This window comes from Myripristis murdjan, chromosome 1, assembly GCF_902150065.1.
Source record: "Myripristis murdjan chromosome 1, fMyrMur1.1, whole genome shotgun sequence".
In the NCBI taxonomy this organism is placed as follows: Eukaryota; Metazoa; Chordata; class Actinopteri; order Holocentriformes; family Holocentridae; genus Myripristis; species Myripristis murdjan.
In genome coordinates, this window is record NC_043980.1 from 13424357 (window position 1) to 13440922 (window position 16566).

Below are 16566 nucleotides of genomic sequence, written 5' to 3' on the forward strand. Positions count from 1 at the left end.
TGTCATTTAGTTTTACTATTATCTGAAACTAAACAACTGTAAGTCAAATGTTTTAGAAGTAATCATTATATTATGATCAAAAACATTTTTATCATAAGAACCTCAATGTGAAGTGTAACATAACTTAACCCAACTGTAATCTAAACACCTACAGATAGGGGATTAAACAGAATTAAACAGAATTATCACCCAAGGCACCAGAGCAACATAAATATTACAGAGGAAACACTGGTGTAAGGAAGTTAAAACAGCAGCACAACCACAAAGTAAAATGAGTATATTTGTGTTTTAAACAGTGTTGGTGTGTTTTAATCTTGAATCTTCCTTTTTAAATATTTTATGATTAAAAATAGTGGCAGTCATGTTAGAATTAATAGTGTTAGTAGAGGAATTAAGCTGTCTGGCCTTTCTGCAATTTATTGCTGAAACTGTTGCGTTCTTATCAGGTCACAGCAAATTTAAAAATGGTTACTGGCATTTTAGAAAGCATTTGAATTATTTATACATAACACAATCTAAACACTACTCTAAGGTTGTGCTTTGTGTACGGTCTTATTGCACTCTGCTGCAGTAGGTGATGCAATAGGCCTGAGAACTCATTGCAGCAAGTACACTTCGATTAATTTACAAATTTATTACACATCGATTCCTGAGCTGTCACCAGCCTGAACACTTCAAGGCCCACTGGGAATCTTCCTAATTCTCCTGCTTAGCTGTGGCAGTGACACATGCATCCACACGCATGCACACACACACACACACACACACACACACACACACACACACACACACACACACACACACACACACACACACACACACACACACACATACATACACACACACACACACACACACACACACACACACATACATACATATTCATGGTGCAGGGAGTTGACATCCAGTTGATTGAGATCAGCCCTATGCACTATAACCTGCCCTGTTTTATTCTTGGAAATGTGCTTTTTTCTTAGAAAAGCACTCTTGGCTTGGTACCTTTTATCTATCTATTATCTATATCTATCTTCTATCTATTTTCTATCTATTATCTATCTATTTTCCATCTTCTATTTATCTATCTATCTATCTTCTATCATCTGTCTATTATCTATCTATCATCTATTATCTATCCATACATTTTTTTAAACTATGCTAATGTAAAAGGGTTTATCAGTGACATTTTCATGCACTGGAAAATGATTCTTGAAGACTATTTTTTCTGCATTTAGTAGTGGCTCACACAGGTCCCTGTCCGTCGGTATAATGTTACCTTACCTCTTGAGGACACTGAAACCAAACCATCTCAAATCCATTACCATTTGTTTTCCTAAGTGAATCCTAACAACATTCTGCCCGCAGTGATAGACTGTGGTCAGCAGTAGACTGTCTGCCACTTGAGCGCTCTGTCCATTAGCCAAATTCCTGGCTATTTCATTATCTGGATGGGTGTGTGCAACAGTCCCATGGGAGCACCTCAGAGCCTCCTACTCATATCCACTATTTCGATAAACCACAGGCTAGGTTGTCAATAGCGGCTTCCCTGCCCCAAGAGAGCTAATCAGACAAGAAACAGGCCTGAAATGTTTACTAAAAACATTTGAAAACACTGTTGGTGCAGTTGAAAAATATCTCCTGGACATTTCACCTCTTTTGGCAAAATGCAATTGTAAAAATACTGTTTTAGGGTGAGTAAACCCTTGTATAGCTCTGTCTTGGCTCTGCAATGGAAAGTAGACTGTTGGCTGAGCTGGTGTCAGATTTCCCTGCTGCTGCCATTCCTGCCGCTGACACCCAGGGCCTTACATTGATTTTTATAAACCACAACTTCAGGAGAACGCTGAGACCTCAAGACCCTGTCAATAATAATGGATGCGTGGGCCAAGCTTGTGAAACTATAGGTGTAACGGTGTACCTTTTTTGTTTTCTGTGGAAACGCTCAAAGAATGAAAGGTGCTGAGGTCTGAGAATAGACCGGCTGGTTTCTTTCTGTCGACAGTGATTGGTAAAGACTGGAAGGAGGAGATGTGTTAGCTTGACAATATTGTTCCTTTCCTGAGCCCGGAGACTGGTAATGACTACAATAACTGTCTTGTTGTCCTGTGTCCTCGCCCTAACTCATTGCTGTATAACACTAACCTATATGCCATTTGTTTTGTTCAGAGTGTATACATGTTGCTTGTAGACAAAACAAACACAAAACATGTTGCTTGTTGATTGACACAAATCCTGCATGTAAGTCAGCCTACTGGTATTTGGATGAGACTGTTTCTGTAGGTCATTCAGTATTTTTAGGTATTTAGCTGATCCTCACATCCAGAGTGATTATATTGAACAGTAGGGGAGATCACCAGCATTATGTACGAGTTATGCAACTTGTAACAACGAGTGCAAAGGGGGTGCAAGCAGAGGAGGAAGATATGGATTACTTACCACCAAGAGGATGTATAATGAGCCCAGTATTGATTGACGTCATCTGGCGTCACTTTGAAGTATTGAACAACTGGTGTTCGAATAGCTTTTTCATTATCAGTTCAAGTAAGCATATTTGATATGTTAGTTTTCATTCCTGAACTTTGGTTTACCATTAGTGAAGTACTGTTAGTCATATGTCCTTACATATTTACCAAGGATTTTCAGCTCCTATTAGTGTCTGGTGTCTGGCTTACACAAGCTTAAATTAGCGCTGGCAGCTAAGGTTGGGGATGGAGAGGTCATCATTCTGTCTCTTTTCTAGTTTTTAGGTTGTAGCCTATTTTATTACTTCCCACTTACATATGATTATGTACAGAGAGCTATTTTGGAAATCAACAATTGTTGATTTATTTCATGCTTTGTTTTCACAGCCAGTCACTTTGGAAGAGAGCATCCTGTAAAACAGGGGTTCTCCCCTCTACCCAAAAGCCCAACTGTTGATCATTATAGCATATCAGGGCCCATTAGGGGAAGAAAAATCTATTTTGGCAAATCTGTTCTTCTGTTTATTAAACAAGTGCAGACACTATTATTAGTTTTTCTTATGGGTTCAAATGCTAGACAGTCATAAAATCAGAAGTTTGAAAAACTCATAGAATCCTTTAAATAAAAATATATTTTTTAAAAAGGTCATTATCCACACACATACATACACATACACACACACACAAGCTCCAGATCCATGAAAAGGTCAAGATCCATTTTAAAAAAGTCCAAGTTACTGCCTTAATTTTTTAAAATCGTGATAAGCTAGTTTGCTTCCTTGAATAGCATCTGGACATGTCAAGAAAAAAAAAAGATAAAATAAAAATAACCTGGGGAAGTCACTTCCCTGACCTACAGAGGCGATCAAAGCCACACATCAGTTATCATCATCAGGATGAAGTGGTGAACATCAAATTGTTGAAACCACATCCACGCAGGCCAAATTAAACATGCAAGAGAAATTGAGTGTGATTACAGACGGCGAGAATGACGTCAGTGGCTTTGCTGTTTAGCCAAACTGAAGTTAAAAATAATCTTTTTAAACTGATTAACTGATTTTGCAGGGATGTATTTGATAGCGGCTACGGGTTGGATTGCAGATCTTGCATTAACAGGTCAGGTCGGGTCAGGTCCAGAATTGACTTAGAGAAAATTGTCAGTAACAGGTCTGACGCGGTACTGGGCTCTGTGGATTTGTGTCGGACATGGATTTGTAAAATTGGACCTGTACAGGACTCTGGCTTCTACCCATAGCATTCTGTGGCCCACTAGAAGGGATAGACCACGGCCCATAGGTTGAGAAACCCCGCTCTAACAGCCTGAAGCATAAATGGAAATGCATTAAATCCTATGCTGCTTAAACCAATTACTTGGGCCATATATAGCTTGACAAGGTTGCTATCCATAACAGAGCATAATTCCTTGCCACAGGGAAAGCTCAGCCTTTTTTAAGGATCACTTAAGAAATTGCCTATAAATGTAATCAGGAGTAAAAGGAAGTTGGTAAGGGGTTGTGTTGTTTAGCTAATTGTTGTTGTTTGCTTTTGTCTGATTGGATTTGAAGCGAGCCAACCGCTGCTGCTGCTGTTTGCTTTTAAAGGGTTTGTTTATTTGGATATGTTGTGAGTGGTTTTCGTTCTGTGCTCTCATTGGTCACAATTAAGATGTAGCACAGAGATAATTTACACATAAAAACAGTTAACTCTCTAAAGATGAGTGTGATGTGCTGAAGGTGTTTGTTTAACTTTACATGCTTATGGCTATAGGTTCTCTCATTGCTTGTGAATGGGATCAGAATTAAGCTCACAGTAATGTGTTTTTTCCGCTGAGTCCAAGTTAGCCAGTCGTCATAGAGGCCAAACCTCAGGTATACCCTCTCAATATACAAGATACACGTTTTATCAGCACTGGCCATTTGCTTTTTATATTTGTGACTCTATGTGGAGCTCTTCCTAGAGTGATTACTGTCACAAAATGATGAATGCCTTGGTACTGTAACCTATATAAATAACCCTGCAGTAATCCTACAGGTCCTGTATGGTTACTGTAGAGAAAATATTATAAGATTATTACAGAACTGAATCTTAGCCTCATGAAGATCTTAGATATGTTTTAATGAGAACAGGGGAAAGGTACTTTAACTTGAGATATTAGAGGGCCATACCAGTGATTTTGCAAGTTTAGTGTAATATCTGCACAATTAAGTTACTTCACGTTTCTGCTAATCCTCTTCTGAAGTGAACAGTTTGCATATATTTTAGAACTCTGCAGTAATTTTGTCCAACTGTTGGTTTCCATTGATTTCACTACAATATGAAAATGAGTTTTCAGAAACTTCAAACCTTCTTCACATTAGTGTTCTGTCATCATAACAAAGTTGTTGACATATGTTTTTCTAAAAGCAGCAACACTGTTGTGTTTTGATTAAGGATGCACCGATCTGACTTTTTCAGTTCTGATCCCGATACCGATGCTGGGGCCTTACGTATCAGTCGATACCAGATACTGATCCGATATCATTGTTGATTTAAGAAGCTACAAACCTCAACAGCAGCGGCGGCTCCCTTTGATTTGTTCAGCCGCTGGAATTCCTCGTGCTCCTTCGCGTCATGTTTCTGGAGGTGCTTGATTAAATTTGTTGTATTATATCTGGCAATGCTACCACCACCCCTGGAAACATTCATTTTACATACATTGCAAACTGCTGTCGAGCTAGTTGGCGTGCTAAGGGTGAAATACCTCCATATTGCAGACCCTTTCGTTCGCTCCATGTTGCTTGTGTTTGCAACTCAACTCAATCAACTCTCATGGCATGCGGCACACGTGCTGCACACATGCCGTATGACGTAGCCCGTGTCGCAAAGATTTAAAGGGGAAGGATCGGTTTGACGCATTGGCTACTTTTACAGATACCCAATCCAGGTAAAATGTTGATATCGGCGCCGATATCTGATGCTAATATCGGATCGGTGCATCCCTAGTTTTGATGATTTTCAGTTGGGAAGAGTGAAATGCTCTCTCAGCCAGAAGATGGTCGACCGGGACAATGTTTGCTTAACAGAGCTAATTATCAGTTCTGTGATTTATTAATGTTGATGACTTTGTTAGCTGCAGCAGCAGAACATCATAATGTGGGTGTTTCAAACAAAAAATTATATTTAAAAATCAAGGGATTTTGTTTATATGTTGTGAAACCTTTGGTTTCTTCTTTCTCCATTTTTTGTTTAATTAGCCCTACAGCACCTTAAGGAGATTCAGCAGTGTATTCCATCAACCCAAACACACGCCTGTTATTTTCAGGTCTCAGTAGGCCAAAGCCACTGCACGTTTGTTACCTAGAACACTACTTGACAATACACACTGCCATCAGTCTACAACATACTCATGTACATTGTAAAGTTAGACACAACATCTGCATCCTAAACTTTGCCCAAGTAGAGAAACCCTGACAAACTCAGCAGTCCACTTATCCACATTGTGTCTGCTTAGGCTGAGCTCAGTCTGGCTGTCTTGACTTGCAACTTCACCTGAATGCCTACGAATATTTTGAGCTTTTCACTGTATCTGTTTGGTCCTCTTTGTAGAGCTAGTCTTCACTTGCAGCCCAGCGGTGTACAATGTAGATGAATTTTATAGCATATTATTAATTTTGGCTATGAGCTGTGAATCTCTACTTAAAGGCACTTTCTTAATCAGGCAGTAGAATTTATTAAAAATGAAAACACAGCAAACACTGGGAAGGTTTAGGTCAAGATGTTTCTTTTATTGGCATGCTTAGAGGTTATTGTATGGTAGTTAGATTTGGATTTATATCTTACATGCTTTTTGCTTATTTTTAACATCTTTTTCATCTTTTAACATTGATAAGGAAATGTAGACTTCTTGATTACAATATGTTTATGGTAAAATGTATATTTCTGTACCATTTAAAATGTTTGATATACTGTAGCAATAGGTCCTAAATACAGAGGAATTGACAGCAACATTGCCTATTTTGTGAGGCAAAGGACACTCGCTACTTTTAGACTACATGTAAACATATTGTGCTCTAAAAATATGCCATAATCAGTTGTTATTTTTTTTAATTAATCACATTTTTTGTCACTTACAGAGCTCTGACAGGATGTCATCCCAGGAGGGAGAAGAGCCGCCTCCAAATGGCAGCCAATCTGACAGCCGCCTGAAGAGCAAGAAACCGCCCAGCCTAGTCATAGCCATCCCTCCCCCTGAGGACCAGCGAGAGACAACTTCCCACGACCCTGCGAAACAGGTACCCTCACCTTTCTACTCTAATTTTAACCTTTCTTTTCACTTTCTGGCCAGCTTCTCACTTGCTTTGTGCAGAGGAGGATGTGTCATCACACTCTCCACTTCCACATCTTGTGCTGATGTGAACATGCTTGTTGCTGTTGACTGGGCCCTTACACACACAATGGTTTCCCATAGCTGTGAAGTTAGTTCAACGTTTGGAGAGATAGAGTACCTCAGACTTCAGTCTTCATGCTAGCATAATTTATTATTTGTTATTGAGCAGTATGAATAGTTAATCACAGGCATCTGACCTCCTGAAGAACAATCAGGAATGGCTGACAATGAACTTGCTGACCTTCAGTGAAGTAAATGTCTCCCTGCTGTCTTTCTGCTGCCAATACTGACCTTTATCTTACACTAACACCACCCTTTTGTAAAAGAATATGTCTTGGCTTTTGTTCAAAAAGAGATGACAGTCTGTTCCTCCAACACCCCCACCACCTCTCAGGCTACAGGATGACTATGTTGTGCTCTCTCTTTCTTTTTAGGATACGAGATACAAAGAGTGCACACTAATGTTGTAGAGGTTCTGACCATGGTGAAAGTACAAGGCAGTCGCACACTTGAAGCTATGATGCAAAAATAAATGTATTAAATTAACACCAATGTTTTGACGTTGCTGTTTTCTTCAGGGCATTGGTATGAATTTAATGATTGAATGGAAACTACAAGGGCGTTGGTGTTAATTTAATACATTTATTTTTGTATTGTGGCTAAGAGTGTGCATTTGCCTTCCTTTATAGTTTCTGTCTCTCTATAGGAAACATTTATTGTTAAATGCAAAATGGTGCAAACTTAGGTAATTCACAGCAGATTGAAAGCCTGGAAGTGATCCTAGGTAGGGTTTCAAGACATAATTCAAGTACCCTCCTCTTCAACTAGATCAACCTAAGCTTCTCAAAATTGTAAAATGTTCCAGTAAATGGAAACATTTTTCTAAGGTTGAAAATAAGGAACTACAGTCCAAGCCTAAAATAGCACCTCTAATTACAGAATGCATGGTGTACAGCATGTGAACTTGCAAACTTAAATACATTGACATAAAGGACTGACATTTCTGAGAAATCTACATTATACAGGTTATTATATTCACAGGTACAATAAACAAAACTTTAAGAGTTTGCAGTGCAGATTGCTGCAGGGCAAATTTTCATGAAACTGATGCTCCACTTAAATATATACTGAACATCCAAACAAACATATGAATAGACTAGCTGGATGCATTATTTGTTTCTGTCAGAGCCACACTAAGCTCAATGGCAATAAAAGAGTTCAAAGACTGTTAGTAGAGAAGCATGCTATCTCTGTTCCTCTGTGCATGTTATTTACTAAGGCAGGATGGCATCCGGGACAGCTGCCTAGCAGTTTGTGGGCACAAGGCCATAAATTCCCCCCTGTGGGGCCCCATGGTCAGACTAAAAACAGTGGCATTTCAACTACATTGCAGTCAAAGTAGTCAAAGTTTTATTGAGCGTGTTACTGTAGACTTTGACTGCTGCCTGTGAGCAAGTACTCTAGTAAACATCCAGATATAGTGCAAACTATCCCAGGCACGTACTGGGATAGCTCTTTGATTACAAATGAGAAAGGAAGAAGCAGAAATAGCCCCAACACACACGTCTGTCAGCGGTGTTCTCTGTACACAGACACTTTTAAGTAGAAGTGTGGCTAAACTTAACAGGTAATATATAGCAGTCTCACCTACAACAAGTGATGTAATTAATATTGAATGATTATATCTGTGTTTCTAGGCTGGCACCTGTGCTATCACTTAAAGCATTCCCCTTATTCTTGCATTCTTTAATGATTACCTCACTGGCTAAGAACTGTAGCCAGGTAATTAGACCGAGAAAAAGTGCAGACCAGGTATCTGCTGGTAATGAACCCAACCACATTATTTCTATTCTGCAAGCATTACAATGCACTTGCACAACCACTGTCCCAGCAGTATATAAATAAACACATAGCATCATTACAAATACCACAGGGGGAAAAAAATAAATGGAAAATACTTAGAAACCCAGTCTCTAGCGATTGCAACACAGAATCTATGCAGCAGTAGGAGTGCACAGTAGTAGGGCTAGGCAATATATTGATATTTTTTGCCGATTTGTGATTTGAGACTAGATATCATCTTGGATTTTACATATTATAACATCATGATATGATGTGAGTATTTCCTTTCCCTGGTTTTAAAGGCTAACACTAACACTAAATGCAGTTGTCTGAACTTAGTAGAGTGTTCTAGCTGTTCTTACTGCTATTCTTATTTGCCTCTGCCTGCTTTATATGCGTTATATCCACAAGACTAATGACTGTTTATTAGAAATCTCTTATAAAAGCACTAGTCACCCCTAAGTTATCCTCACAATATCTCAAAGTATTCTGTTAAATATATTGTGATATTGGATTTTGTCCATATCGCCCAGCCCTGCACAGTCAGGTGTGTTTCAAGTGAACTGTGCAGAAATGTCATTGAATAAGATAGTATATTTGCACCTATTGTGCCCTTTGACCTCAGACACAACTACTTGGAGGTTTTGACATAAACTAAGGAGGTTTTCTGGATAAAGTGCTCCATCAGGCTTAAAGCTTTGCTGTAACTGCTGATTGTCTCAAGTCATCCCCACAAACTAGGAGGGATCTGCTTGTGTGTTCTGTGAATCTTTGTGTGTCCCCACGTCAGTTGTATGTTGTTGTTGTTGTTGTTGTCTTTGTCTGTGTGTGTGAGTCTGTGTGCACTTTGCATCCTCTTCGTAACTCATGCAAATCTTTTAACTGCCATTATATGTGGGGCCCACTTGTGAGCATACTTAATTATTTATGATTGTATGTATGTATGGGTGTGTGTGTGTGACAAAAAACAATGCACCCCAAATGAAAATTTTGCTGTGGTGTTGCTATGGATTTGTAGTAGCTACAGAAAGTGGTGCTTGATAAAATCAGAGATTAATGTTGGCTCTCCAGTATCACACTTAAATGACAAAAGCCAGTGGGTTTGTGCTCACTTACACTTTCACTTGTGTTACATAATTCTTTTTTGTCTGGAATGAAAAAAGAAAAAAACTCCTAAATGCTGTAAGCTAATATAAGCTAATCGATCACAGTGCTGTCTTAATTATTGTGTCAAAACATTTTTTGTTCCGTTGTTATGTTATTGTACTTCAGTGTGATGGTAAAATTCTGTTTCACCTTACACACTGTACTGTCATATGTAGGCTATTTTTTTTAATTTATAGCAGAGTTTTTGGTGGAGACAGTGGTTGAATTCAGGCCAAGTTAGGTGATTTATATATTTAAAATGATGAAAAACTAGGAAATGTCAGACTGGCAGTGTCCTTTATGGAACGACTTCCTTGTGTGTACAAATCTCTGCCAACCTGGACAAAATAGGCCTATTAGAATTTTTATATTTGAATTCTGTTTTAGGGTGGATTTTCTCTGCTAAAGCCCCTCTGCAGGCAGACAGGCAGAGAGAGTACCCCCGCTGTCTGCTAGCTTAACCACAGCCTGAACATATGGCTCACTTATAGTTCATTTAGAGCCCCATTAACTCTCAGAATGACAAGGCTGTTAGTCCCACCAACTGCAGAGTCACTTCTGGGTAAGATAATGGATGCTCAGTGGAATCACTGCAGCTCGCATAATAGAATAGGACAAGTGGCAATGGCTCCTTAGCCTGTATCTTGCAATAAACCGCATGTGCAAGTAGGAGTGTAAGAAAACACTACAGAGTTGTACAGTTTGAGTCTACATTATCAACCTACTGTAAAACAATTTCCTATAATTCTGTAATTGTTAACTATTTTCTAATTTTCCACTGCCATGTTCATATTTCGGTTCAATGATTATAGTACAGTAAAATTACTTCTTTTCTCCCCTGTTCAGCCACTTCGTCCGTCTCTGAAGAAAAGTGTGAGTGGGCAGCCGACCACTCCCATGACAGAGGGCATGAGCGAAGCCGGGGACCCCAGCTCCTTTGCCAGGGACCGGAGGGCGAGGTTCAGGAGACAAACTTCACTCTCACAGAGCATCCGCAGGTGAGATTTAGTGTAGTTTTGTGTGTACATTGTGTGCATCTTTAAAAATTTTGTTTATGCCTGCATGTGTGTTTGTCTATATGTGGTGGTTTTCATTTGTGTGTATGTGCTGAATTGCAATGGAAATGGTGTGCGTGTGTGTGTGTGTGTGTGTGTGTGTGTGTGTGTGTGTGTGTGTGTGTGTGTATTAGGGCTTTAAAATTACTGATATTTTTTTAAATCACCTTAATCACAAAGTAATCATGGATTAATTATATTTAAAATGTATTAACTTACTTGCTTGCTCATCCTGTCACTGTTAATTAGTGTATTTTGGAAATAATGGTTGCTTTTCAATGAGGTTTGTATGATGGATTTCCCCGATGTAATTTTATGTTTTTCAGCCTTTTGTATTCAACAACGCTGATGGTCCAACAGTCCATGGAAATCCATTTAGTGACTGTGTCACTAAACATTCACATTATATATGTATATTTTCAGTGTCTTCTGCTGAATCTAAAAATGCCAGGGTTGTAGCGATTTGACCTTTTACAGACACACCAGACACACCACCAATGTGTTGACTTATTAACATGTAAAGGTTCTCAAATTATTTGCATGTGTTAACCTGTCAACTTTCACAACTCGAATGTGTGTGTGTGTGTGTGTGTGTGTGTGTGTGTGTGTGTGTGTGTGTGTGTGTGTGTGTGTGTGTGTGTGTGTGTGTGATATATGGACGATAAGCTCTTAGCCCCCAGTGCTCTCTGTCAGTCATCAGAGTTATTATTTGGGTTGTGCTTTCTGACAGGAAGGATCAGGAGCTGATTTTACACACAAGTACACAATCATCAGTGTTTAAGATGTGTCTCATAACTCTTTGAGTTCATGTGGAAGGCATCTGCCTGGTACAGTGGTCAATGAATAACCCTGATATTGAATTGAGCATTCAGGTCTGTGAGAAATATCTTGCTAGTTCAACTAACAAATAGTTTAAAAACATGGTAACACGCTGCTATTTTATCTCAAGTGTTTGTATTTATCAATATATATTACTTTATCAGCTCCTAAAATAAATTCCAACTATTAATCTCTCTTGTAAAATGGTCTCACTGGCCTCATGAAATCATTTACATGAAATCATCTGTTCATCACACCCCTTGACCCTGCCTTCTTTGATACTGTGATTACACCCTTTTCTCTCTCTCCTTCAAGGGGTACCGCCCAGTGGTTTGGGGTTGGCGAGGGCTGTGAGACCAAGCAGCAGGTATGGCACAGGAAGAGCCTGCGCCACTGCAGCCAGCGTTATGGCAAGCTGAAGCCCCAATACAGGGAGCCTGAGATGGCCACCAGCATAGACCAGGGCCTGGACTCACCAGCCACACACAAGATGCCTAAGGTTTGATGCCCTCCTGTCTCTGAGGGCTTTTATCTACAGTACACACAGAAATCCAGCTGATTGTTTATATCTCGAAAAGTTCTATTCACCACATTTATAAACATCCTCATATCACACCTGATCCCAAATATTCCTGTGTTCATGAATATACCAAATTAAAAAGTACATGGGGAGAAACAAGTAAGATTACATATCCTGTATGTCTTATACTAGAGTGTCCATAAAGTCTGTTTACAATTTAACAAATTTATTACAAAAGCAAATGAATAGACAAATCTGTGGAAATTATTACAAAATGAGGAAAAGATATTGAACTTTTTTTTTTTGCCTCATTTAATACACCTCTATACGGGCACCATTAGTTGCACGAAGCACCTCAAGATGGTACTTTATTTCTTGCCATTATTCGCTGTAGCATAGCCTCATCAATGGTGGCAATGGCATCAGTGATCTTTTGCTTTAGGTCGTTGAGGTCCAATGTGATTAAAAACTTTGTTAATCAGATTTGTTCTATGTACTCAGTGGTTATCATACACTATATTGCCAAAAGTATTCGCTTGTCTGCCTTCACACGCATATGCACGTGAGTGACATCCCATTCTTAAACCATAGGATTTAATATGTCGGCCCACCCTTTGCAGCTATAACAGCTTCAACTCTTCTAGGAAGGCTTTCCACAAAGTTTAGGAGTGTGTTTATGGGAATTTTTGACCAAGTGCGTTTGTGAGGTCAGACACTGATGTTGGACGAGAAGGCCTGGCTCGCAGTCTCCGCTCTAATTCATCCCAAAGGTGTTCTATCGGGTTGAGGTCAGGACTCTGTGCAGGCCAGTCAAGTTCTTCCACACCAAACTCGCTCATCCATGTCTTTATGGACCTTGCTTTGTGCACTGGTGCACAGTCATGTTGGAACAGGAAAGGGCCATCTCCAAACTGTTCCTACAAAGTTGGGAGCATGAAATTGTCCAAAATGTCTTGGTATGCTGAAGCATTAAGAGTTCCTTTCACTGAAACTAAGGGGCTGAGCCCAACTCCCAAAAAACAACCCCACACCGTAACCCCCCCTCCACCAAACTTTACACTCCGCACAATGCAGTCAGACAAGTACCGTTCTCCTGGCAACTGCCAAACCCAGACTCGTCCATCAGATTGCCAGATGGAGAAGCCTGATTCATCACTCCAGAGAACACGTGTCCACTGCTCTAGAGTCCAGTGGCGGTGTGCTTTACACCGCTGCATCCGACACTTTACATTGTTCTTGGTGATGTAAGGCTTGGATGCAGCTGCTCAGCCGTGGAAACCCATTCCATGAAGCTCTCTACGCACTGTTCTTGAGCTAATCTGAAGATCACATGAAGTTTGGAGGTCTGTAGCTATTGACTCTGCAGAAAGTTGGTGACCTCTGCGCACTATGCGCCTCAGCATCCACTGACCCTGTTTGTGATTTTACGTGACCTACCACTTGGCTGAGTTGCTGTCGTTCCCAATGGATTCCACTTTGTTATAGTACCACTAACAGCTGATTGTGGAATATTTAGTAGCGAGGAAATTTCACGATTGGACTTATTGCACAAGTGGCATCCTATCACGGTACCATGCTGGAATTCACTGAGCTCCTGAGAGCGACCCATTCTTTCACAAATGTTTGTAGAAGTAGTCTGCATGCCTAGGTGCTTTATTTCATACACCTGTGGCCATGGAAGTGATTGGAACACCTGAATTCAATGATTTGGATAGCTGAGTGAATACTTTTGGCAGTATAGTGTATCTCATCAATTGCTTTTGTATTAGATTTTTTTAATTTGTAAAGAGACTGTGGACACCCTGTATGTCAACTGAAACTTTTACTTAATGTGCACATTTATCCTTACCTGCATTGACTGGAACATATATACCAGGTGTCACCAATTAGCGGACTCTGGTCTAGGTCTGGACCCAGTAATGGTTCTGCGTGGACCGTGAAACACTTTGTAAACTTTTTACAGTGATGTGTTTTGTGGCGCTGTAGCTCCGTGTCTTGTCCAACCCTGTGCGTTATTTAAATCACTCAACCATATCAGTCAATCAAAGCGATATTACAGCTGGAAATCCTTGTATTCAGTTAGAGAGAGAGAAGCAAATATAGAAAAAAATGAACTTGTATTTGTTCAAAATAATCACAACATGTGCTTTGTCACTGTTCGATTACTGATTAATGTTGACCTAGTCTTGTTCAGATGAGGCCTACAAATTGCAAGAAAAGCTAGATATGATGGATTGGACCTTTGCTGGGAGGAACTCTGAGTAACCACACCTCCTCTTAAAATTTTAATTGAATACCCTGTTATATACTCTACCATATTTGGTTAGCTTATAATCATAGTATCAGTTAATTTTGGAGATTGTCAGCAATGTATGAAAATACCATGCCTAGAACAAACAAACAAAAAAAACAACAACAAAATACATATCCAAATTATCAGACATGAACTTGTTATGTTTGGGCATGCTTTCTACTACTACTACAACTAATAGTAATGATAACAATAATAATAATAATAATAATAATAATAATAAAAATGACGATGATGATGATGATAATAATAATAATGATATGAAGAAGAAGATGACATACCAGCATATCATATGTAATACCTGTCTAATATAATATAATATAATATAATACATCCTTTTGCCCAAAACATGGCACAACAGTTATATTGTGTCAAATTCCTCTCCATTCCACAACCAGCCAACTGGTTGCAAAAACTGCAACTTTCTCTCTTTTCGCAAATGCAGCTTCATGTCACTGAGAGAGTTGTGGAGAAGGAGAGGAATAAAAGGAAAGAATAAGGAGACGGAGGTTGTGAGGAAGTCTGCTGTGACAGAGGGAAATCTCTGTCAGGCATTAATAATGTAGAGGGTGGCATGGTGTCAGAAGTGGAGCATCTGTGCCCCAGCTGAATAATATCACTCCCTTCTCTCCTCGACACACAGCTCAACCTGCCGTTTTGTCCCCTATGCCACTCTCTGTCTCTCTCTGTTTTTTTTCCTGTCTTGGGAGATAGAAAATAATCCCCCATGTAGTTATATTTTCTGTTTTTTGTTTTTTCTGTCCTTCATCTTGCTTTGCCTTACTTTCACCTTATTTTTGCCCTTTTCTGCATCTCTCTCTCTTTGTTGTTGTACTCTGGAAGGCCACCGGTAAGAATTCATAGCTAGAACAAAAAAATTTTTCCCACTCTATACACACACACACACACACACACACACACACACACACACACACACACACACACACACACACACACACACACACAGCAGTTGTTTTTCTGGATGTGTCATTTCAGCAGAGCTTAGAGTACAGCTGTCATCTCTCTCTGATCAGTGTGAAGTTGCTGCTGAGTGACTGATGTTTTCTCTCCTCTTCTGCTAACGACCCTGAGAGTTTTCCTCTTGGAAGTGAAGTAGCAGTGGGTCACACTGAGGACAGTCCCATGAACAGTTGCGTTTTAATGTTTTTAAAGTTAATACTGCTGTCGTGTTGCAACCCGCTTTTGTTTTGTGTTCAGTTTGAGCTTAATACATATCTGTTTGGCTGTAGATTGTGGACCCCTTGGCACGAGGACGAGCCTTCCGTTACCCAGATGAGATGGACAGCCGCCCGCCCAAGACGCCCCTCACCGCGCAGGGGGTGCCGGTCACCCCAGGGGTCACCTCCCTCTGCTCCCTCACCAGCCAGCGCTCTGCCTACAACCGCTTCCCCAGGCGCAAGAGGGAGTCTGTCGCCCGCATGAGCATCAGAGCCGCGTCCAACCTGCTGAGGGTGGGTGGGGTGTTGGGTGAAGCTGTGTGTGTGTGTTTGTTTGTGTGTTTGTGTGTTCCCACTGACCATGGAATTTCTTGAATATAACTGAGAATATTACAGAGACGTACATTTCAAATTGGGGAAGTCACACGGTTTGAGGAGCTCTCTGGGGACATTCAGGGGATTTTACAAATGATTCACTTCACGGTAATATACCAGAAAAGTATTCTCCAACTTGCTTCACACATTCATTGTGTTAGAAGGTAGCTTCAGGTTATTTTTGTTTTTAATGGGGTTTTGTTTTTTTTCCATTGCAACAAGCACTACTGTAGAGGAAACCACACTGTTCACTCCCTCACAGTGTTACCTGGGCCACTGTGTTTTTTGAAGGTTGTGTGTTTTTAGCTGAGACAAAAAAAGAATGCCTGCAAAATTTTTTTTTTTTTTTTTTTTTTTTTTTTTTTGACATTTGGGATTAAAAAAATTGGATAATCTTCCTCTCATAACCTATAAGTCAGAAAATTACATCAAATTTGGCATTTAGGATTCTTGCCCTTTTGTGTTTTTTTTTTTGTCATTTTTTTTACCGATTCC

The 16566-nt window shown here is 39.8% G+C and overlaps 1 protein-coding gene across 2 annotated transcripts in view; it reads left to right on the plus strand.

Moving 5' to 3' along the window:
* Positions 1–16566, plus strand: part of LOC115379715 (inactive rhomboid protein 2) — a 51481-nt gene that overhangs the window by 12707 nt on the left and 22208 nt on the right. For both annotated transcript variants that reach the window (XM_030080589.1, XM_030080677.1), the window contains 4 exons: positions 6572–6730; positions 10660–10811; positions 12003–12186; positions 15769–15990. In XM_030080589.1, coding sequence (XP_029936449.1) covers positions 6572–6730; positions 10660–10811; positions 12003–12186; positions 15769–15990 — 717 coding nt within the window. The remainder of the gene's footprint in view (positions 1–6571; positions 6731–10659; positions 10812–12002; positions 12187–15768; positions 15991–16566) is intronic.